This window comes from Bombyx mori, chromosome 6 (assembly GCF_030269925.1).
Source record: "Bombyx mori chromosome 6, ASM3026992v2".
NCBI lineage: Eukaryota > Metazoa > Arthropoda > Insecta > Lepidoptera > Bombycidae > Bombyx > Bombyx mori.
This window is the reverse complement of record NC_085112.1, coordinates 719,269-741,951: the sequence shown is the minus strand read 5'-3', so window position 1 is coordinate 741,951 and position 22,683 is coordinate 719,269. Positions and strand designations below refer to the sequence as shown.

Sequence of the window (22,683 nt, the reverse complement as noted above, 5' to 3'; positions counted from 1 at the left end):
TGAACAATCCACATGGTAATCTGATTATTAGTCTGGCACTTGTCACAGTGGTCATGGTTGCACAAACGGGTCTTTGTATCTAGGTACCTAATTAAAATAATTCTACAAACCAACACTGGTGATAAAGGATATGATCCGCTGTGACTATACCGTGAAAATGGAACGCCTGTACGCGTCAAGCATGAAAATCTCTTGAATTTTAAATGTAAATGTAGGTATGGATGGAGTCCTCGATACGAAAACTGACCATTAAAATTAGATGGTCTCTATCTCAAATATTAAATTAAATAGTCTTATGTTCTCTATAGCCTGCCTTCGAGATTTAGGTACGTTATCGTCTGTTAAAACAATTTTCGTGCCCTCGATTGTTTCGAGTTTCAAGAATTGACAATTTGCATTGCGAAACTAAAGTACCTACCTAGGTAGGTACCTAAGTTTAAATTCATTCGTTGTGCTAAAATTCTTTTCACGGACGTTAGAGGCGCTGTTTAAATCTATCTATACCTACATTTTTTCTCTATAACGATACTATTTTGATACCTATAGTAGAATTATTTTGTACGTGCAGTTTTGGTCATAAAAAATCGGAGCGGTGCAGCGAGTATTTCGCTCTCTCTTCCACTCACGAGCCTTATGGACGGGCATAGTGATGCGCATTATTGTTGTCGATAAGCGTTATCGATAGTGTATTTAGTTTTGTCATTTTGTGGGTTAGTGATAACAATGAAAGAAAAAATCACTAATAGAACACTTACACTACATATCGCCGCAGCAAGTTAACGAGAACGGCAGAAATTAACACTTTGTAACTTTCCGGGATCTATTCTCATGTCAGTGAAAAATTTTAAGACATTGTTGATAATAACGCGTGCTTGTGCTGGTATATTTTTGCCAAGAAGAAAAATATTTGAATAAATTTTGGCGTTTTGGTACAAAACAAAGTAGCCATTGTGTCACTGAAGAAATTCAGAGAGGGAATACACAAAATCACATTTCTCCGATATATATACAAAAATGTGCGCAATTCACACGTGGTAGAAGTGAAACCTTCCAAAATTAAAATACAATTATCCTAAACGTCTTAAGTATACCTATGTAAAATTTTGTCATTAGTAAATAATTGTAAGGTAGCGCCCTCTGTGAATTGATATTTTAATTTCACGTATAATCCTAAATTAAAATTCACTACAAGAGCTTTCATACACACGTTAGTATTAAAAAATCTCACAGATGGCGCTGTATTAAATAGTATGTATATTTCTGTCTCATTCTTTGCTGGCTTCATCCTACACATTTTTGTATTTGTGTCTCTTACCTGTCGTTTTTTCCGTTGCATCCGGTTTGAAATCACAACGATTCTAAAGAAGTTTTCACTTCAACAAATGACTCATAACATAACAATGTCTCACCACCCTTCGTATACCACCCCGCCGCCGTGTACCTGCCTTCGATGACTCATTTGTTTTTATCGATAATGCTCACCGCCCTAGCTGGCCTATGTTTTATGACCCAAACTGCACGGACAAAATAATTCTACTATAGTCATTCGTCGAGTGCTCGCCCCTCATTGTTGAGACGAGTGACGTCGCCTGTTGTACGTTGAGTTCAACATTCCTCGGAGTGCCAGCAACATCGAATTGTCAACTATACGATACAAGAATCGTAGATGAAGGTTTCTTAAGAGGAAAAAGAAGAAATTATATTACCTAATTCGAAACTACGAGTAGCCTCAACATGACTTAAATATCGACTCTCTCACTGGTTGGTACCTATGACAGGGTGGTAAATTAGCCGTTTGGCTTAGAAAATTAGTGATTGCTTCGCAGTCAGAGTTGAAATATAACTAGAGGAGCAAACCTCAGTACCTACCTTGCGTACACAAAAGTGTAGCCGCTTTATGCGACGACGATGTAGCTTTGAAACTAATAAACATTCACATCTCTCTTACTCTAGATAAAAGTATGTGTGAAAAGTAATCCCGCTTGCCTTTTTGTGTATTTCCGACCTCGAAAGGCACTCTTTCGCCACAAATTTACCCATTTTTCATGACTTATTGCTTGGACGACGGCACGCAACTAACTGAATGAAATAAGCCGGGCATACGCCGCGCCTGTGGGCTTATATTGAGTGGTTACGCTTTGACGCGGTAACTACTCATCTAGTATATTTAAATCAATGTTCGTAGTTAAATAGATAAAATAGGTACATAGGTAGGTAGTTAATATAAAAACCTCTGTGGACTTGACTCCATATCTAGCTAATATAAATATATAAATAGTAAAAAGACGTACATATTGAACAGTTTTATCTTTTCGTCAGTGCGGTTTTACGATTTTGAGGGAATTTAAAATCGATTTTTTTACAAAAGTGTTACTGGTGGCCCGAAGGTTCCATAAGAGGACTAGGTGGGCGAGTACGGACTGCTTCCGAGTCCAAGTGCTTCGAAAAGAGATGTATCAGCTATCAGTCTAATACTTGGGTTAGTAGTTCGAGTGAAGTTATATTTAGCGCGTTGTCACGCGTGCAGCCTGCAATAGGTAGCTATAGAGCAAAATGGCATCACGCCGCAACCGATCAGTCAATACGCAGCTATTGCCGTATAAGTACATTTTTTCATTACCTCAGATGACATCTCAATTAAGCTGTCTATAGTTATAACTTTCAAGAACTTCGAAAAAAAAAAACAATTTGATATTTAGTAGATACTCGATAATTTTATTGCATACACGGCGTTAAAGCGTATTTGAAATACGAATCTTAACATTTTTGAGCATTAGTAGTGGCGTACAGTACATCCAGAGCGTTGCACAGTGCACGATAATTTACCTGTAATAAAATAAAGCGTTTAATGTACTGACTATTAAACAGACGCTTAATGGGATAGTATCGATTCGTATAGGTCGGGATGCCAGGTTTTAATACCGGTATCTTCTAATCAATAATACTCCAATGTAAAAATTCTATTTTAGACACTTAGTACACGACTATGATAAATAAAATTAACAGACGCTAGTTGATAAGAAATTATAACACAGCTCTTGAATGGTAGAATTTAACGGAATTTTTAAGAACCTCTAGTATTATACGAAAGAAAAAATTGCAACTCTGAAGTAAATAGTAGAACTATAGTAGCAAATGCATAATCGATATTTGGTATTTCCGGTTTCTAGGCTAGAACGAGTAAATAGTTCGGAAGTATTTGAACAAAACGAACAAACTATTCTTCTGGCAACCCTTGAATTATGTTTTAAGTAGGATACGGTAGTATGATTCATAGCCAAACAGGCAGTCCCTGTGTTATCGCTTACACTGAGCCCTTTTCGGCACGCGATCAAAAAAAGGGTGCGTGTGTACTTATGTACGCGCGTAAGAAGTTGTACTTTATTTTTATTAAATTTCTTTTTTTTATTTAAATTTTAATCAATTTGAAAAAAAAACGATTAAACAACATCCTCAAACACGCATATTGGACATCCCTTTTCTTGACATCGTATAAATTCGGTAATTCTCGGTACGGTAAGTAAGTTCACCTGCGGCTATATTCAGACTCGCCAAGTTACGTCGGTCGTATTGTAATGAGCGATTTAGTGGACAACTTCATTCTGTTAATTTTGTGTACGGTGCGCGCGCATCTTAAAATTTCACTGTCATCAATTTTTCATAACGCGCCAAAAGAAGTATAACTTCAAAAACAATCTGTATTTTCTGGGTCGAAGTTACGCAATTTATATTATTTATAATATAGCCACGTTTCGGCTTGATAGACCCATTGTGGGACACCTTGTATATTGTTTTTATTTTATTTTACTCGTTGATGGCTTATAATGAAATTGTAAAAAAAATATCGCTGAAATATTTATATTTCAGTTATAGAGCCAGATCATAATAACTATATGTTACTAAAGACTCTTTTATCTCGAGCCTCTTTAAATAAACATCCCTATGGTAATTACTATTATTATAAGAAAGTTGTTTTATGTAACTTTAGATACATTTCAAATAATATTCCTCTTAATGTCTCAGTGCTCTGCTTGTCGTCTCTTCGGTATTCACTTCCTCTAAGTAGAACGGTTTGGGATTCTGTTGCCGCCATAGTGCCATGGTCTAATCTCGACTCGCAACTCAATTTATCCGAGCAATAAAATATTTGAATTAAACAAATTTCTTACCTCGTCACCGCATCCTCGCCTGTATCCGAAGCATTTGTAGAGCGTGTCTCTTTCTCTCGATGACAAAAGCGCCAGAAGACCACGTTGGCACAGAGCACGCTCGGCTGATACCCGCGGCACGGTTCCACAACGTACCCTATCTATATCCTGTGAGGAAAATGTGCATTCAATGATGAGGGGAAAGTTTTGAGTTTATTAAATTGCACTAGATGGATGAACATGCGCTCGGTTCACTTGATGTTAAACAGTACAGTAACGACCAAACAGGAACGTGCAAATGCTTCGCGGTATAAATGGACAGGATGCTGGTATGTCCAGGAATTGACGGTTCTCTTACAAGCAATGTCGGTGTTTTTTTTTTATTGCTTAGATGGGTGGACGAGCTCACAGCTCACCCACCTGGTGTAAGTGGTTACTGGAGCCCATGGACATCTACAATGTAAATGCGCCACCCACCTTGAGCTATAATTTCTAAGATCTTGGTATAGTTACAACGGCTGCCTCACCCTTCAAACCGAAACGCATTACTGCTTCACGGCAGAAATAGAAGGGGTGGTGGGACCTACCCGCGCGGAATCACAAGAGGTCCTACCACCAGTAAAATTTTCATCGTTCGGACGAATTTGAGCGTAATGAGTGTTGATAAGACAGGAAATAGCCTTCTGCCAGGCTGCTGTCAAAGAAGTTTCACTTCTGTGACCTAATTTGTCTAATAAATGTAAAAAAAAAGTATGTGAAGGTGTTTCAATTTTAAGGGTATAAAATCATTTATTCTGTGACTTCGAGAGCGGGCTTCAAGTGAATATTAGCATTTGCAGTTTGAAATCATAAAACCAAACTTCTTCTTTTTCTCTATTTTATCCCACTTCGTGAGGTCGGCACAGCTAATTTTTCTCTTCCATTCTCTTCTATCAGCCGTCATCTCAACGCGTACTCCTCTCTCTCTCTCATATCTTCTTCGGTCGACCTCTTCCCCCTCTACCTTGCAATACCATTTCCATACATCTCCTAGACACATGCATCTTCTCTCTACGCATCACATGTCCATACCACGCTAACCAGCCGCTCTTTAATTTGTTGATTACCGGGGCTAATTTCACACTTCCTCAAATCAAATCTAAACATATTAAAATATTATATTATGGTTTACCTGGAACACCTCGATTATATTAGACAACTGATCAGGATATTTTGCAAGTTTGGCAAGAGCTCCGGACACAATATTCCGTTCCTCGAAGTTCAGGTAGTTGAGGGGCGTGTCTACTGTGGGGAGGTGGGGTACTGGCACCAGCAGCGGTGCGCGTTCTAGGCCTTCTTGTGTGAGAGCCTCGCCCACGGTGGACGAGAACCTAGCGTACTCCACGTATCTACGTCGACCCGGGGCGCTGAAACTGGTGAAAAACGATAATCTGCAAATTGCTTAATGTATTTAAAAAAATTGTAAACTGTTTTTAATGAATCAGACTATGTTTATTATATGCTTTTATTCCTTTGTTGATCTGTATGCTTAGTGCGAGGCTTTTAACTTATCGTGTAAAAGCTTGTCGCTAGGGGCGCTGTTCTAACTCCATAGATATTCGAGTTAACTTTTATGCGATCGAGAAGTTAAAAAAACTTGCGTCAAGCATACTGTGTACGAGATTGCTTGCAGGGTCTCTCGTCTATTTCTTTGTTTGTACCAACCAAAACTGGGTAGCTTTACGTGTAGGTAACAAGATTTGGTCTATAAGTAACGTGACCAGACGTCCCGTTCTGAACGGGACTGTCCCTTTATAATTATAATTATGAATCCCGGTGTCCCCGAAATGAACCCTGGAACGTCCCGTTTTCGGCCGAACGCGAGCGGTGTAAGCTATATTAAAGCAAATTTGTTTTTCTAATACATATAAATATTACTAAACATCTTGAGTATAGATATATGTTCTTTAATTCGTAATTTTCAAGTTAACTTTTCCGAATAATAACTTTAAAAAAGTACTGTTTTTTTCCATTATGTACCTGTCAATGGTCCCAAGTAAGCCAACGGCCTGTTTTGAGTAAAAATATAAATGGTCACGTTATCTATAAGCCAAATGGTATCGAGATGGCTATCTCTCATCTTAAAATATTATATATTTTATATTTATTATACATACATTTTTTTCTCGATACCATTCTGTGATACATAGGAACCCTTACACTTCCATTAGCGTATCCATTTCGAGTGGCGTCAGTGAAAGTCCTGCAGAAGCCAGTCCTCGGTAGAAGTCGGCCCGAGGAATCACCAGCTCGTTACGAGGATCGAACTGACGAAGGAAGTCAAAGGGACGTATCCCATCGCGGACCATCTGAAAAATTTAGGAATAAATATATTAAAAAAAAAAACAGAAATGTATTATGATTCATGGAAACTTAAACATTTTCGAGGCTTCAGAATTTGCACCTAAAATAAACCGATAAACAAAAGGATAAAAACTACGGGAAGCAGGTATCTGTATCTACGCTTTGTGTTTTTTTTGTCGTTGGCCTACAAAAAAACTGATGTTATTGGTTTGGTCGCTGGTTGGATGTGGTAAAGGCGGATATGAAGGATACCGAAGAGCAGGCAAAGTGGAGGAGTTTAAGGAAAGCGGACCCTGGCACTTGACCGGGAAACCGCTAGGAAGAAGAAGAAGAAGGACAATAAAAAAACTGTTGTAGAAGGCATCACACTTCATGGATGCCGCCACTCACAATAAGATTCGAGGTGGGAATCGCAATGTAGTATCATGGCGGCTCTTCCATGCTTAGAAACGGAAAGAGCGCGTGCTTAGTTCGCGGCAGATATAATATATCGATACTGAAGGAGCTCGGGTTTAATTCGCGGCAGATATATGGAGCATAATCATGACTCCTATCCCTATATCTTGGAACACGCTCTAAAATGAAACAGAATGACTTAAATTTACATGATTTAAGACTACATATTAATGCTTTAATCTTGCGTTTTTACACCATAAAAATATTTAAAATAATGCCTAAGGTAATATTATTACGAGGAAGTGTGAAAGTAGCCCCGGTGATTGACAAATAAAAGAGCGAACGCGGTATGGACATGTGATATGTAGAGAGGAGACGCTTGTGTCTAGAGCACAGATCATACAAACACAGTGTGTTTAGACTTATCATTTTATCATCACTCACCATTTAATTTGATTTTTATTTTGTTTCTTTCTTAAATTTTTATAATTTACTAATTTTACTAATTTATACCATATTCTGAGTATGTACACACGTACGGAGTCTTCATTCCCGCAAAGAACCAAGGGGAAACGGGGGTGACTGAAAATCAGCGCTGTTCAATTTATCAACCTTGAACAGCAATAGCTGAGCCACCTCCTTTTGCCTTTTTCCTTTTTTTTTGCTTTTTTTTTTTTTTGTATGTCATTTTATGATGTGAAAGGCAATAAACAATCTTTATTATTATTATTACTTATTAATGACGCAAGATTAAGCCGTCAAAGTGATTTGATCATAATAATATATACCATCAGAAAACTGAGGATTTTTTTAAATTTACACATTTAACGTCCAAGAAGAATCAATTAATAAAGAAAAAAAAAAACCTATTTGAAACCAAATGTATGTATTAATACATTTTAGGGTGTGTTATCGTTATAACCCATAGAGATAATATAACATAACATAATAAAAATATAATAATAATAACATAACCCGGTCCGATACCCCCTCGACCGGGTATTCGTAAACGGATTCCCCAAAAAAAATAGAGTGCGTTACCGGAAAACGTACCTTGCCCTTAATTTTAGCTAGAATTTGAACAATATCAGTTTCCAGAGGATCGATAGTCGTAGATCGAGTTCTTCTAGACGCTACAGAGGGCCCAGCGATAGTAGAGCTCTCTATGGGCTTTTCTTCCAACTGAAAAAAATCAGAGCAATGTTGTTTTATTAGGCTCCGACGCAGTTATTCTAATCATCTGCTTTATCCGTCAAATCTGATGCTCTTCAAAGACAAACGGACAGAGCTATCGCTAGCTACGGTCTCTGGTATTATTAGCTTATTGATTTAGACGAAGACCAGATATTCGAAGGCTGGGTCTACGCGCCTTCTTGTTTCGTGTGTGCGTATCAGGCATACACAATATTATGGAGAGCTAGCTCGAGACAAGGTTATATAGCAAGAAAACTCATGGTGACGGGTAAAGTGGATGGAAGACGATCCAGAAGTCGGAATTAAAAAAGATTGAGTGATCAAGTGTCCGAGCACCTTTTTATTTTTTTATTTTTTTATTGCTTAGATGGGTGGACGAGTTCACAGCCCACCTGGTGTTAAGTGGTTACTGGAACCCATAGACATCTACGACGTAAATGCGCCACCCACCTTGAAATAGAAGTTCTAAGATCTCAGTATAGTTACAACGGATTATTGACCACCCTTCAAACCGAAACGCATTACTGCTTCACGGCAGAAATAGGCAGGGTGGTGGTACCTACCCACGCGGTCTCCCAAGAGGTCCTACCACCAGTAAATATGAATATAAATTTATTGTATTTAACGCCAGTAGAGCACGTCATCAAGACGCAAGATACGGTACCGTTGTTCTGACCATTTCGTGTTTAGGCTAAAAGTATCTGGGGTGACCAACCGGTTGATTGGGGATATAGTCCAGTCGATCATGGCAAGACAATAAGCATAAATATAGGATACTAGGATTAAATTTCAGTTTAATGTTAATCTTCTTAATAAAATAAATTATATTACTTATTTGTATATTGAACTATTGTTTCATTAAATTTCAAGAAATGCCATTGATAGATCGCAGAGGTTTTTGTCAATAAACAGTAGATCTTGGCTCTAAATAAGTTGGCTGGCCACCCCTATTGGCTATACAATCGTGTGTGCGCATTGCCGTTATTCAGCCGTTATTCCATGGCAATATAGACCCATACCTTAATTAGCGGAGACCAACAAATTTTCACGATTGAGTTCCACGGTGAAGGAATAATATCGGGTAATAAAAATCAAATCCGCAAAATTATAATTTGCGTAATTACTGGTGGTAGGACCTCTTGTGAGTCCGCACGGGTAGGTACCACCACCCCGCCTATTTCTGACGTGAAGTAGTACTGCGTTTCGGTTTGAAGGGTGCGGCAGCCGTTGTCACTATACTGAGACCTTAGAACTTATATCTCAAGGTGGGTGGTGCATTTACGTCGTAGATGTCTATGGGCTCCAGTAACAACTTAACACCAGGTGGGCTGTGAGATCGTTCACCCACCTATATAAAAAAAAATATGTGTGGTGTCATGGAACACCGGATAGGTACGAAGTTCCTTATTATAAAAATATTAAGTTCTAATCGAGATTTAAAGAAAATAAAACTGGAGGTTTCGCAACAACCCACGGTCATTCGGTAACGTGCAAACTTATTGTGGTACACTTCATTCACGGTTGTTTGCGTAAGAGTTAGTGTATTGCGCAAACGAACGTTCTGAGATCGTGGTCAATGAATGATAAAAAATATGTAATTTTTTGTACGTTTTTACAAAGTTAAGTCGTACACTGTGTGCATTACTAATAAAAATCTTACGTTACGGACGTTTTTTACTGGTTAGGGTACCCCTCCGCATCGTCCCATAAGGAACTACGTTCCAAAAAATAAACAATGCAGTAACCTCATCGAGCAGCATGAAGTAGTTGAATCCAAGCTCGTCCAGATAGCGCAGCTCGAGAGCGCGCACGTGGTGCGGCGCCGGTAGCACGCCGAGCCGCGCCAGCACGCGCCGCACCGCCGACCGCGACACGTGACCGTTGCTGTGTCTGCACGCAACACAACGCCATTTTTATTTTTTTATTTTTTTTTATTGCTTGTATGGGTGGACGAGCTCACAGCCCACCTGGTGCTAAGTGGTTACTGGAGTCCATAGACATCTACAAAGTAAATGCGCCAACCACCTTGTGATATAAGTTCTAAGGTCTCAGTATAGTTATAGTATATTTACGTTGTCGATGTCTGTAAGCTCTAGTAACTACTTAACGCCAGGTAGACCGTGAACTCGTCCACCGATTTAAGCGGCTAATAATTGTAAATAGATATGCTTTAACAAAAACCGACTTCAAATAAAAAAAAAAAAGATATTCCAAAACAAATGAATATACACTAAAAACAATAATCACCGAAATCGGTTGGCGTGATATTGAGTTATTCAACTATTTATCGCGCACGGACTTAATGCAAATTTAATAGTTACATGGTTTTTTCCTGGATACCATTATCAGAAATGGACTAAATTGAAATGGGACCACACGGGAAGCGTCAGCTTTCTAATAAAAAAAGAATCATCAAAATCGATTCATCCAGTCAAAAGTTACGAGGTAAAAAACATAAAAAAGCATACAGTCGAATTGAGAACCTGCTCCTTTTTTGGAGTCCGTTAAAAATTAATAAACACACGCATAGTTCATGTTTAAGCTTCTAAAGTTGTGGCGGCGACAGTTCTTGTACAGATCAAGACTAGAACTTAAGCATTTGACATTTAATGATTCCCTATTCAATGAAGTCGTCGTGGCCTAAAGGATAAGACGTCCGGTGCATTCGTATCGAGCGATGCACCGGTGTTCGAATCCCGCTGGCGGGTACCAATTTTTCTAATGAAATACGTACTCAGCAAATGTTCACGATTGACTTCCACGGTGAAGGAATAACATCGTGCAATAAAAATCAAACCCGCAAAATTATAATTTGCGTAATTACTGGTGGTAGGACCTCTTGTGAGTCCGCACGGGTAGGTACCACCGCCCCGCCTATTTCTGCCGTGAAGCAGTAATGCGTTTCGGTTTGAAGGGTGGGGCAGCCGTTGTGACTATACTGAGACCTTAGAACTATATCTCAAGGTGTGTGGCGCATTTACGTTGTAGGTGTCTATGGGCTCCAGTAACCACTTAACACCAGGTGGGCTGTGAGCTCGTCCACACATCTAAGCATTAAAAAAAAAAAAAATAGTGGTCCCGCACTAGCAAATTCGACTATAATTAATTGAAATTTTTTGTTTAACCATTATTATGGTTCTATTGTCAAAGACTAATACACAGATTTCGCCAAGACACTTTAGGGAAATATTAATAGAGACAAACAATATTAATCTATTCTCAATTTGACCACAGACTTTAAACAAAACAAAAGCTTGAAAATTCACAATAAGCCAAGAGTATAATAACATAAACAATAAGTATGTGTTATGTCAAATACATGGTAGTGCGTGTAACGCTTTTTTTATTGATTTAATGTATTTTTTATGCTTAACTTAAAAAAATGTATTAACATTCTGCACTTCTTCTCTATCTTCTCTATAAGTGTGAGAAATTTCATTCTCCTCCGTCCGTGCAATTTTCGTAAAAAGGGGTACAAAGCTTTTGCTTCACGTATTAATATATAGATAACTTATTACCCTATCTATCAAATCGGAGCACATGGCTGAGCGGACAGTTCGTTCGTTTGTCGTCTATTTCATGTATATACATAATATGTGAACGCTCGGTTCGTTCTTTGTCGTCTGGTTCGTGTATGCCTTTCAGAAAAGCATTGAAAATAATATCTCCCATAGATAATACACTTAATGAAAGACTCCCAGTCACGTTCGTTCTCGGTCCAATTCTCTTCTTTTGTGTCTTTCGAATCACCTGTCAAATCTCTGTCTTAGTTTATGTCTAATCGTTGTAGGTCTTATGTCTTGTCAAAGACGTTGCACGCCACGACAATCACATTGCAAGCTCCCAACACCCATCGCTAAAACTTCTATCTTCCATATTTATAAAAATGAATTGCTGTTCATTAGTCTCGCTAAAACTCGAGAACGGCTGGACCGATTTGGCTTATTTTGGTCTTGAATTATTTGTGGAAGTCCAGAGAAGTTTTAAAAAGTAGATAAAAATATGAAAATGCACGGAATGAAATAAAAATAAAACTTTTGTTTTTCCTTTGATGTGTCCCCCGTCGGACGGATTCCTTTTGTTTGTTTTAAATTTATTATCTCGGCCTCTTGTTTATCGATTGAGGCACTACGAAGTCTGCCGGGTCAGCTAGTATAAATTAAACACCAACATGAGTTAAGTTACTAACTGGTCGTGTTCAGAGAAGGCCGGTCTTAAGTCGATGGCCCTCTCCGTGCAGGCAGCTCTCACTCGGAGGAGCGCAGCGTCCACATCGCTAGGACTGTCACCGCTAGTAGCTCCAACTGCTGGCAAACTCCTCACTACTTCGGCTGCGGCACCGGGCACTACGTTTGGATGCTTTTCTAATTCTTTAACTGTGAACACTATAAAAAGTTTTATAGGATATTAGTTAGTTTTTGGTAATGAATTATTGAAAAAATTGCCATCGAAAGCAGTTTTAACATTTTTTATTGCTTAGATAAGTTTTTGAGCTCATGGCCCACCTGGTGTAAAGTGGTTACTGAAATTCATAGACATATGGAGCGTAAATTCCACCACCCACTTTGAGACATGAGTTCTAAAGCCTCAGTTTTTACAGTACAATTGCTGGGCTACAAAGGGTGGGGCCCTTCAAACCGAAATGCATTGCTGCATCACGGTAGAAATAGGCAGGATGGTGGTACCTACCTGTGCGGACTCATAAGACGTCCTACCACCAGTAAAAACCATGTACCGTCCTACCACCATACCAACTATTGGTAATGATTGCCGTGCTTTATAGACAACGCCTAGGCAATTTTGTCAACCACAGCTTGAAGAAGGACACATCACGCCGCTGCGGAAATATCTAAACAATGTTTTCGGATTACGAACACTAACATTTGAAACATTGACTATTAAGGTAGTGTCTTGAGGTAGCACAAGCGCAATGAAAACCACTTCACAGTTTTACAGTTCTTTATAATTCGATGTCAGCGAATTCAAAATGACGATTATTTGTAGTGGTCCTACGTATGGGCCGCCAAATAAAAAAAACCAACCCTGATCACAATCATCTTCGAAGGTCCTCCAGCATACTTTCTCTCTATCGTTGGGGTCGACGTAGTGCCTCAACACGCAGAGTTGTTCCGCAGGTGACATGATAGTGCTGAGCCCCATGGCGTCCAGTGCGCGACGAAACTGTAGCGCGGAAATGCGACCGCTGTTCAAGGGGTCGTAGTCCTGAAATTAAAGTGAAAAAATCTCTTACATTTTCCTTTGTCGTATCACTCTTGTCAGAGCGGTCGTGCTCGTCGTCCAGCATCATTGCTGTGGGCAGATGTTATGCGCCTCACGAGCAATCACCACTCCTGTCGGTTTGTGGTGAGCCTGGTACACTCATGCAAACATTACTGCCTTTACTAATTGCAATACTACTAAAACGAATACTTAAAAGATCCGTCAGACGAACGTCTGCAGTACGTATACACAGAATGTCTTAGTTATTCATCAAAATAAATTAAGACTGCAAATTTTAAATCACGTGAATCAGTCAATAATTTTATATATAAAAATGAATCTGTGTAATGTATGTACACGCATAGTTTCAGAACGCCGGCAACTAATTGGATAATTCTTTTTTTTGTTGCGTTAGTTTTTATCAGAAGAAGGTTCTTGTGAAAGAAAAAAATAAGAAAATTGCGCGCTAAATTAGAAACTTTAAGAATAAATAATTACGCTATTAAATTTTCTAATGATTTTCTAATCTAACCTTATGGCGTTTGACATGACATTGGTAGAATACATCCTGGAAATATCTTAAAAGCGGATGTAAAAAACTGAATATCGTCTAAAACAAATGTATAAAAGAAAATTCAATAAAATCAATAATAAATTATAGTCCCCGAAGCGAGGGCGGGTCGCTAGTATGTAATAAAAATCATGCAGAATACCCTGAAAAATTCGGAAACTCTAATCCTCCTCTGTAGCACAAACTCTTGCACCCTCAGCATGAGTTCCACCAGCTGCCGTGGCGGCTTTGGCGGGTCGAGAACTGGATGGAAGACATCATTAGCTCCTAGAGGCGCTGTCGATAATCCTGCTTCAATTTCGGGACGTGGCAACTTGGGCAGTGTCGTATCTATTATGGCATTGGGGTTGTTGTAAGCCTGAAGAAGAAATTGACGTAATCAAATACCGAGATTTTTAGAGTATCATAATGTGTAGTCCCATACGTTGGTCCGATCAAATTAAGACGACTTTGGACTCTAGCATCAATGTCGCTATCCACTGCGCAGAGGACAGGAGGGAATGGGGGAACATAGTCCAAAATAAAAGTGCTCCGTATAAGTCACGATCCTCAGCACTGAGGAACATGACGCATGGAGGAGGAATGTCTCTTAGAACTCAGAACATTTTCTTGCATGATGCAACGCATGCTCGCATAATTTTGCAATAGCGTCTGTAGGTCTTATAAGAGCTTATGGACATCTGGGTTATCGTCTGGGTAACTTATTCCTGCTAGTTACACACGAAAAGTTGGTGATGTACAGTGGTTGAGCTCTATTAAGATAATGTACTGACGCTTCACTTGATATTTGGGTGCCAAAGGCGAAATATAAATAAATCCCAAACTCACATTGATTTAAACCTATTGGTTTACCTATCATCTAACTATAATCTTTCTTTCTTTTCTTGAGTACATAGATGAGCTCACGGCCAATCGGATCTAATAACGGTTCCCAAAACCCAGTAATCTTTTGTAGTCTATGGGCTAGGTGGGTCTAGAAGCGTGTCTGTCGGTGGCTCTTCAAATATGTTTATATCATGTTCTACTCTTAACTTACCGGTCCAAGGCCTTGGATGCCCTCCTTTTGCACAGCTTCAACAGCTTTAAGGAATTCCACGTAGTCGAGCGTGTAAGAATCTTTGATGAACCGACGCACCAGCAAATTGAAGTCCTCCGGCGAAACTAGGACTCCAATGAAATTTAGGATTCGAGCGAAATGAGCGAATGTTATACGACCGTCATTTTTTGCTACCTGCATCAAAAGAAAATAAAATTCGAAGTAGAAATATTCAGAAAAGTTAAAATAAGAAGATGAAAAATTAATAAATGGTCAATTTAACGATTAGCGTCGATGAATTTTAGTTGTTTAATAATGTACCTCTAGTCTAATTTATTAAAATCATCGTTGTGATTCTATCGTGATTCGATTCTGGACTTGTATCAATTAATAAACCGAACATGTTTTTACGAAATACTTTGAATAAAAAAATCAATGTCTTTTAAAAAGCATGTTAATTTTATAAGCCTGTGTAATGACGTGTAACAGATAACTTATTATTTAGAATCTTATTTGCTTCTTCTCAGGCGAATACGTGCTTTCTGCTCAACATTGTAATTATAACACTCACTACACAAGGACAAGTTTCATGAGTCTCAATGCAATCGCTAGTAAATTGGAATTCAAATCAAACAAATAACTTTAAATACATATTTTTAACATGATTTCTCTGGCGCAACAGTCTCGTATGATACCAACCACTAGGCCACGTAAACAAAGTCCTACTACCACCTCAATAAAGTGTAACAATTTAAAACTGGCAATTTTTCGTACTTCTGCTGCCCTATAACTGATTCGAAATCATTCATACCATTTCATAATCCTGAAAATAAGGTTTCAAAGGTAGATTCCTCGAAGCTATTGTAGCTAGTAGGCAGCAGAGTCGTCTGATTTGCCACTGATCTAGCTTATGGCAGGCCGGTTCCGGCGGAGGAGGACATGCCTCTAGGAAGCAATCTGCGGAAATCTTATCGCGGGCGTTGGAATCTGAAAGTATTGTTTTAATAATTGGCAAACGTGGTGATATTGTTTTCCAATGTAAGGGTTTCCTTATCAGGTAAAGGATTTTTTCCAAGGCCCAATTCGATCAGGTATTTTTTTTTTTTTATTGGTTAGTTGGGTGGACGAGCTCACAGCCCACCTGGTGTTAAGTGGTTACTGGAGCCCATAGACATCTACAACGTAAATGCGCCACCCACCTTGAGATATAAGCTGTAAGGTCTCAGTATAGTTACAACGGCTGCCCCACCCTTCGAACCGAAACGCATTACTGCTTCACAGCAGAAATAGGCAGGGCGGTGGTACCTACCCGCGCGGACTCACAACAGGTCTTACCACCAGTAATTACACAAATTATAATTTTGCGGGTTTCACTTTTATTACACGATGTTATTCCTTCACCGTGGAAGTCAATCGTGAACATTTATTGAGTACGTATTTCATTAGAAAAATTGGTACCCGCCTGCGGGATTCGAACACCGGTGCATCGCTTCAACACGAATGCACCGGACGTCTTATCTTTTAGGCCACGACGACTTCAAAAAACTGCAAACTGCAAACTGCTTTGCAAACTGATGCTCCTAATGTGAGTTGCTCTGGTTTAATAAAACTTAAAGTCCACACAAGTATACTATATATTACTGGTGGCCCGGAGGCCTTTCTAGTTTCACCAGAACAGGAGGGCGAGCATGGGCTCAGCCAGGAGAGGTGGGATTTGCTAATAGCTACAGGAGCGCCTCCAAATGAGACCTAACCACTCAAGAGTAACTGCTTCGCGAATCAATCTACTATATACCGGATCGGAATCGCGACCCGCTGAGAAGATCCGAGAAGCTCGAGAAACTCAGCGTGCTGATTTTTAGGTTAGGTTGCACGTCGAACTCTTTGTCGAGTTCGACGAGTACGGTTACTGGATTCTCTGAGCCTGCTTCTAGTGTTAGAGCTGAAGGCGTCTAAAGCAACGGTTATTCGATTTGATGGATCCGTAAGGACGTATCTAGGGCGACGACGGTGACTGGCTCCTGCATGATCAGGAATCGGGGAGTAGTCAGCGGCGGCAACGATGAGCGGGAATATCTTTTATGGGTGCTTAACTATGCAATCTTTATTACTTCTAGTAACACACGAGAAGGCAGAAAATTTTGTTTTTGTGCGTTCTAAAAGCAAAAGCTTAGAAGGGATCAAATAATAATCAGAAGATATGAAGCCTTAATGTGCCCTCCCATCAATTGAAGCCCTTATTTCCAACTCCAAGGCCGATTATAATTACAACAATTGATCTGTAGGCAAAACTCCAAAGCAAATAATCAAACTAGGAGCTGAGTGCATGCTTTGCTGACTTATTTAAGTAGGACAAGGATATCTTCTTCTTCAAGAAGAAGAATCATTCAATTAATCAATTAAGATTCATTGAAGCATGAAGGCATCGTTCTTTCTAGTAGTCATAAAATTTTCGACAGTCGATAATTATAATTCTTCAGATACTAATTGTTAAGTATTGTCTTTTTTCTTCGTTGCACACATGACCTAAATCGCCTCACATCGTGTACGTCTGTGCCGGGCGCTTACAGAAATAGCAAGATCCACCCCTTTATTGATTTTTCTACATTTAGAGTTCCATTTTCCTCGACTGAACTAATCCAAGTGACTATTTACGTGATTTTACAGTTGAATGCACTTATCCATTTAAGTCAGTTTCCTTCGATTATACAGTTTTTAAGTGAATTGTCAAGCATATAGTTTTCATGAAGCACTCTATGTGTTGGGGACTTTTTTCCTTTGGCATTCTTTCATTTACAATGTTTTTTTTTATTTGCATAGATGGGTAGACGAGCTTCAGGCCACCTGGTGTTCAGTGGTTACCGGAGCCCAAAGACATCCTCAACGTAAATGGCACCACTCACCTTGAGATATGAGTTCTAAGGTTTCCGTATAGTTACAACGGCTGCCCCACCCTTCAAACCGAAACGCATGCTTCACGGCAGAAATAGGTAGGGTGGTGGTACCTACAAAATGCTGTATCGACATTCAATTTTAAAGTACCTTTTCATTTAATACAAACAGCAATTACTTTTAATACCCATTTTTGATGACGGTAAAATCAGTTTTACATATTTACAATACAATAAAGAAGCCAAGAATTACTTTATAGTACCCCACCTTCACCGTGCACGACCTGGCACAGCTGATGGTATAATATCCTTCCGTCTTGAGCTCGGAAGTAATCAGCCAGCTGAGAGATCTCGGCGTCAGACAAGCCGATCACGGACCGCAGCGGACCCGCGAGTATTGAGACGAACTTCGATTCTGGAATTTGGAATTACTTTTTAGGCATAATATCGGGCAATGGTTGTTGAAATTAAAAGATGTCTATCGACCATGTCTGTCTTGAAATTGGATCTGGAACCGCTGCGTTCATCGACAGTGCGTTTCCAAAGAGCTTTTCTGCCACGTACCATCCGACTTTGGAATGAGCTCTCCTCCACAGTGTATATATACCACAGTATATATACCAAAATATATTTTTTTTAGTTTTTGTCTGTCTGTCTTTTTGTTCCGGCTAATATTTGGAACGGCTGGCCGGATTTTGACGGGACTTTCACTTATAGGTAGCTGATGATATAAGGAATAATTTGGGCTACTTTCTTTTAGCCTAGGTTTATCCCGCGGCGTCACCCGCGGTACGGCAATAACTGCGGGTAGCATCACAGGGACTCAGCTATCGATAATAGAATTAATGTTTCCGAAGCGAAGCGAGGGCGGGTCACTAGTTAACAAATAAAACTACAGCATACGTAGATACAAATGGTCATTAGGTAATGGGACTAGTGAAAGAAGGTTATAATAGCAATGAGCATGTATTAATGACCAATGTACAGTGACCTCGTCACCACTGCCGTAGAATATACACTTTAATCACAAGACAGACATGATCTAAACGTCAAGCTAAATGAATAGGTTTCTATAATACTAGTTATTATGTTTGGCTGTTATGTGTTAAAGGCTAGACTTTTTTAAACGGCTTCATAAAAATAGGCTTCACTATTAAAAAGGTAGGTTCAATAAATAACGATTACCGATTAACGATTAGTAGGACTTCTTCTGAGTCCGCACCAGTAGGTACCACCGCCCCGCCTATTTCTGCCGTGAAGCAGTAATGCGTTTCGGTTTGAAGGGTGGGGCAGCCGTTGTAACTATACTGAGACCTTAGAACTTCTATCTCAAGGTGTGTGGCGCATTTACGTTGTAGATGTCTATGGGTTCCAGTAACCACTTAACACCAGGTGGGCTGTGAGCTCGTCCACACACCTAGGCAATAAAAAAATTATTGCAAGTTAACACATTCCGTGTTAAACCAAATTGATACGATTAAAGTTTCGGAAGCTGATCCCTCACAGTCTTCCTATATTTTAATTTTACCAGAAATAAGTGAGTTTCCTTCAGGGTCCAGAGGACGGTACCAGTCCCAGAGGTTGAGACCGACACGGAAGGCTGCTGCTCGGATCTTGTTGCATGTCTTCCAAACGTCTGCTAAGCGCACTATCTGTAATGTTTTTAATACGCTTTTATTAGCTTCAGACGTATGTATGTTAGTATGTAACGGAATCTTTGAACATGATTTTGACTATCGGATTAACTCGAAATTTGGTATACTTATTAAGGACCGATGACAATACAATATTAAAAAAATATATTGAAAAAAAAAATATTGAAAAAATTGAAATTCAACTAAAAATGAATGATAAATAATAGCTTAAAAAACTAACAAAATGCGTTTTTATAAAAAATCCAACTAAAAAATAGAATTTTTTTTGAAGAAATTTGAATTAAAATAGAGTAAGTAAAATGATTTTATTGTAAAAAAAGCTTGGGGTGCATGGTATCACTAGTTATAAATATTATATGAACAGATATGAGTAGAAGAAGGGTTATTTTGATAATATCCTGAAAAGCACACCACGCTTTTTTTTTACAATAAAATCATTTTTTCTTTTTAAGTAACTCAACAGTATATATATTGCAATTCGCAATAATTGCAATTTATTTTCACTAAACGGAGACTAAGCCGTTACGGGTAGATATTAATTACCCTTTTGACTATTTCCACCAAGAAACTGTCATACTTTCCGGTTCGAGGGATAGAGAACAGTCTTCATACAAGACAATTAAAACTTATGTCTGATGTTTTCATGTGGGTGGTGTTTTTTCCCCCTATATATTCGCTGATAGCTTAAGTGGCTGTTCCAGCTACGCCCAGACGGGGAGGTGAGCTCACGGGCTCAACCTTTCGACACTGAATCGCAAAATGATATCTGGTAACTGTGCTCGTAGCTTACTTCTCATTAAACGCCACCTCGTTAATGATAAGGGACGGCATCGTCACCAAAAAGACGATACGGTGTTGTATATATTCAAGATTTAGTCTTTGACGTGGCACTTCATCGCGTACGGCCGTCGTATATGAGGGTATTTAAAAAAAACATGAAAGTTCTACTTAACAACTACACGTATTATTGTTCTGCGATGGAAATGCAAAAGCTTTAACGAATGAATTAGTGTGGGTTCAGCACGCAAAGACAGCCCAATGTCCGTGGATCCTTCACGACCATAATTAAACGAACCGAAGATTTCTTTGAAAAATAAAAGCATCATCGCATGTCTGTTTCTTCTATTTCTCCATAACATTGTTACATCACGCAATCATCCCGAAATATATCCTCAGATTTTCAATTGATACCTACACATGAGACATTAAGCAGTTTATAATTTGATCCCGATGAAACAAATCAGTTCTAATTATCGTGACTCGATAACTGCTTATACAAAAACAGGTATCGAGAAGATTACAATCAACCAGTATAAGAGGAGTTCGCGTCTTACAGCATGACATATAGTTTTTTTTACTGCAGAAGATCGGAAAAAGAACCGTCCATACACTTAACATTAAGTGGTTATTGAGGCCCGTAGATATCACAACGTGAATACCACTATCTAAGTTATTAGTAAACGCATGTTCCGAACGTATTTTTTTTTATTTTTTATTGCATAGATGGGTGGAGGAGCTCACAGCCCATCTGGTGTTTAGTGGTTACTGGAGCGCATAGACAACTACAACGTAAATGCGCCACCCACCTTGAGACATAAGTTCTAAGGTCTTAGGTATAGTTACAACGGCTGCCCCACCCTTCAAACCGAAACGCATTACTGCTTCACGGCAGAAATAAGCAGGGCAGTGGTACCTACCCGCGCGGACTCTCAAGAGGGCCTACCACCCTAAGTAAATGCGAAAAAATAAATATCTTTGGCTGTCCTCAGAAAGCCAGCCTTGTAAGTTGTCAAATCATTTACGTAATTCCGTTCACACAAAACCATAAAGATCTCCACAATGTTCCCACTTCACCCTGTCTTGCGCTTGCACTTTGACATCACTCTAGGCCAGACCGGCAGGCCTCATCTCTTTAGTTAATTATTAGTTATAATAAGTAACGGGGCTTATCCGTTTGTTTGGTATTCAAGCGCGGAGAGATGTGGGGGACAGACGCATATGGAAGTCGATCCCCAAGCACCATCCTGCCTATTGCCTACCAAAAAGCAACTTGACTTTCTTTTAAGTGTATCATAGCCGTTTCAATGTCGTTGTGAATTTGGCTTTGTGAACCAAACGGTTTTTTATGCTCTAGATGGACATACGAGTTTATGGTCCACCTATTTTAAAACATGAGGTTGAAGTCTCAAATTGTATTATTTAATGGGTGTCCTTTAAGCCCAAACCCGTATCTGTAACCTGGCAAAATGGGAAGGAAAATTATACCTATCCTTGTTCTTAATACATCTTCTCACCAACCAAAAAGGTGTCATTAATCTTGTTGTGTTTACGGGATCCTATGACCGATTTATCTTCATTGTATGAAGCAGCAAATCAAACATGAATTAGGGTATGACTTATGTAGTATGTATGTATGAGTTTCTGAGGTAAGACCCCTTGTGAGTCCCCACGGGTAGGTACCACCGCCCTGCCTATTTCTGCCGTGAAGCAGTAATGCGTTTCAGTTTGAAGGGCGGGTTAGCCGTTGTAACTATACCTTAGAACTCATATCTCGAGGTGAGTGACGCATTTACGTTGTAGATGTCTATGGGCTCCGGTAACCAATTAAAACCAGGTTTGCCGTGATCTCGTCCACCCACCTAAGCAATAAATAAATAAAAAAGTACGAAAGATAAGAGTTATTAACCGACCCGTTCAAATATACCACATCTACACAGATGCTAGTAGTCTCGTCTATCCATATCCCTGAACGAAATAAATTATGAATTACTCACCGTATCATGCATTCTGAATTCTGACGCTCTCTGTACTCCACCAAATTGCTTTACTTCATTTATATTACAACATGATTTATGAGTAAATTTTGAACAAAATGAATGATCAGCTTATTAGATTCGATTTGACATGTCAATATTGACAATGTTCCTGAAAGTTTGTTTCCGAAGAGGTTTGAACACTCCACGCCAAGCAATTTCTTGATTGATGAAAAAACGAACCTTCTGTATAGCACTGTTTTTTTTGAATTAGGTAAAAATTTATGACAAGTTTTTTTTCTAATGTATATGTATTAGCATTGTGTTCCTTGCTTTATCGTCGATGTTGAAGTACCGAAATACTCTACTTGAGGTAATTAGTTGGGTTCCTCGTCACCCTTTTGTTACCTTCACTTCAGATCAAGTTGCTCATCCTAGGTCTTCGTTTATGATGCTTTCTAAAACAAAATAAAAAT

The 22,683-nt window shown here is 39.1% G+C and overlaps 2 protein-coding genes across 2 annotated transcripts in view; both read right to left on the bottom strand.

The window, feature by feature from the left end:
• LOC101740450 (uncharacterized) overlaps nt 1-22,683 on the bottom strand; it is a 960,210-nt gene that overhangs the window by 898,227 nt on the left and 39,300 nt on the right. The window lies entirely within an intron of this gene.
• Nucleotides 2,688-22,390, bottom strand: LOC101740137 (uncharacterized). The gene is made up of 14 exons (XM_021348291.3): nt 22,229-22,390; nt 19,328-19,451; nt 18,068-18,214; nt 15,720-15,895; nt 14,909-15,103; nt 14,015-14,230; nt 13,124-13,304; nt 12,271-12,466; nt 9,827-9,971; nt 7,941-8,069; nt 6,348-6,496; nt 5,320-5,560; nt 4,170-4,316; nt 2,688-2,826 (listed from the first exon to the last, which is right to left on the bottom strand). The coding sequence occupies exons 1-14, from the start codon at nt 22,238-22,240 to the stop codon at nt 2,758-2,760; spliced, it is 2,127 nt and encodes a 708-aa protein (XP_021203966.1). The 5' UTR covers nt 22,241-22,390; the 3' UTR covers nt 2,688-2,757.

Bases quoted from the DNA above. Each gene is read 5' to 3' on its own strand.
- LOC101740137 (XM_021348291.3), bottom strand. The intron at 8,070-9,826 runs GTTACTGCATTG...GATTTTTTTCAG, and splicing joins ACTTCATGCTGCTCGATGAG to TTGGAAGAAAAGCCCATAGA. The intron at 2,827-4,169 runs GTAAGAAATTTG...ATTTTATTACAG, and splicing joins GGCGAGGATGCGGTGACGAG to GTAAATTATCGTGCACTGTG.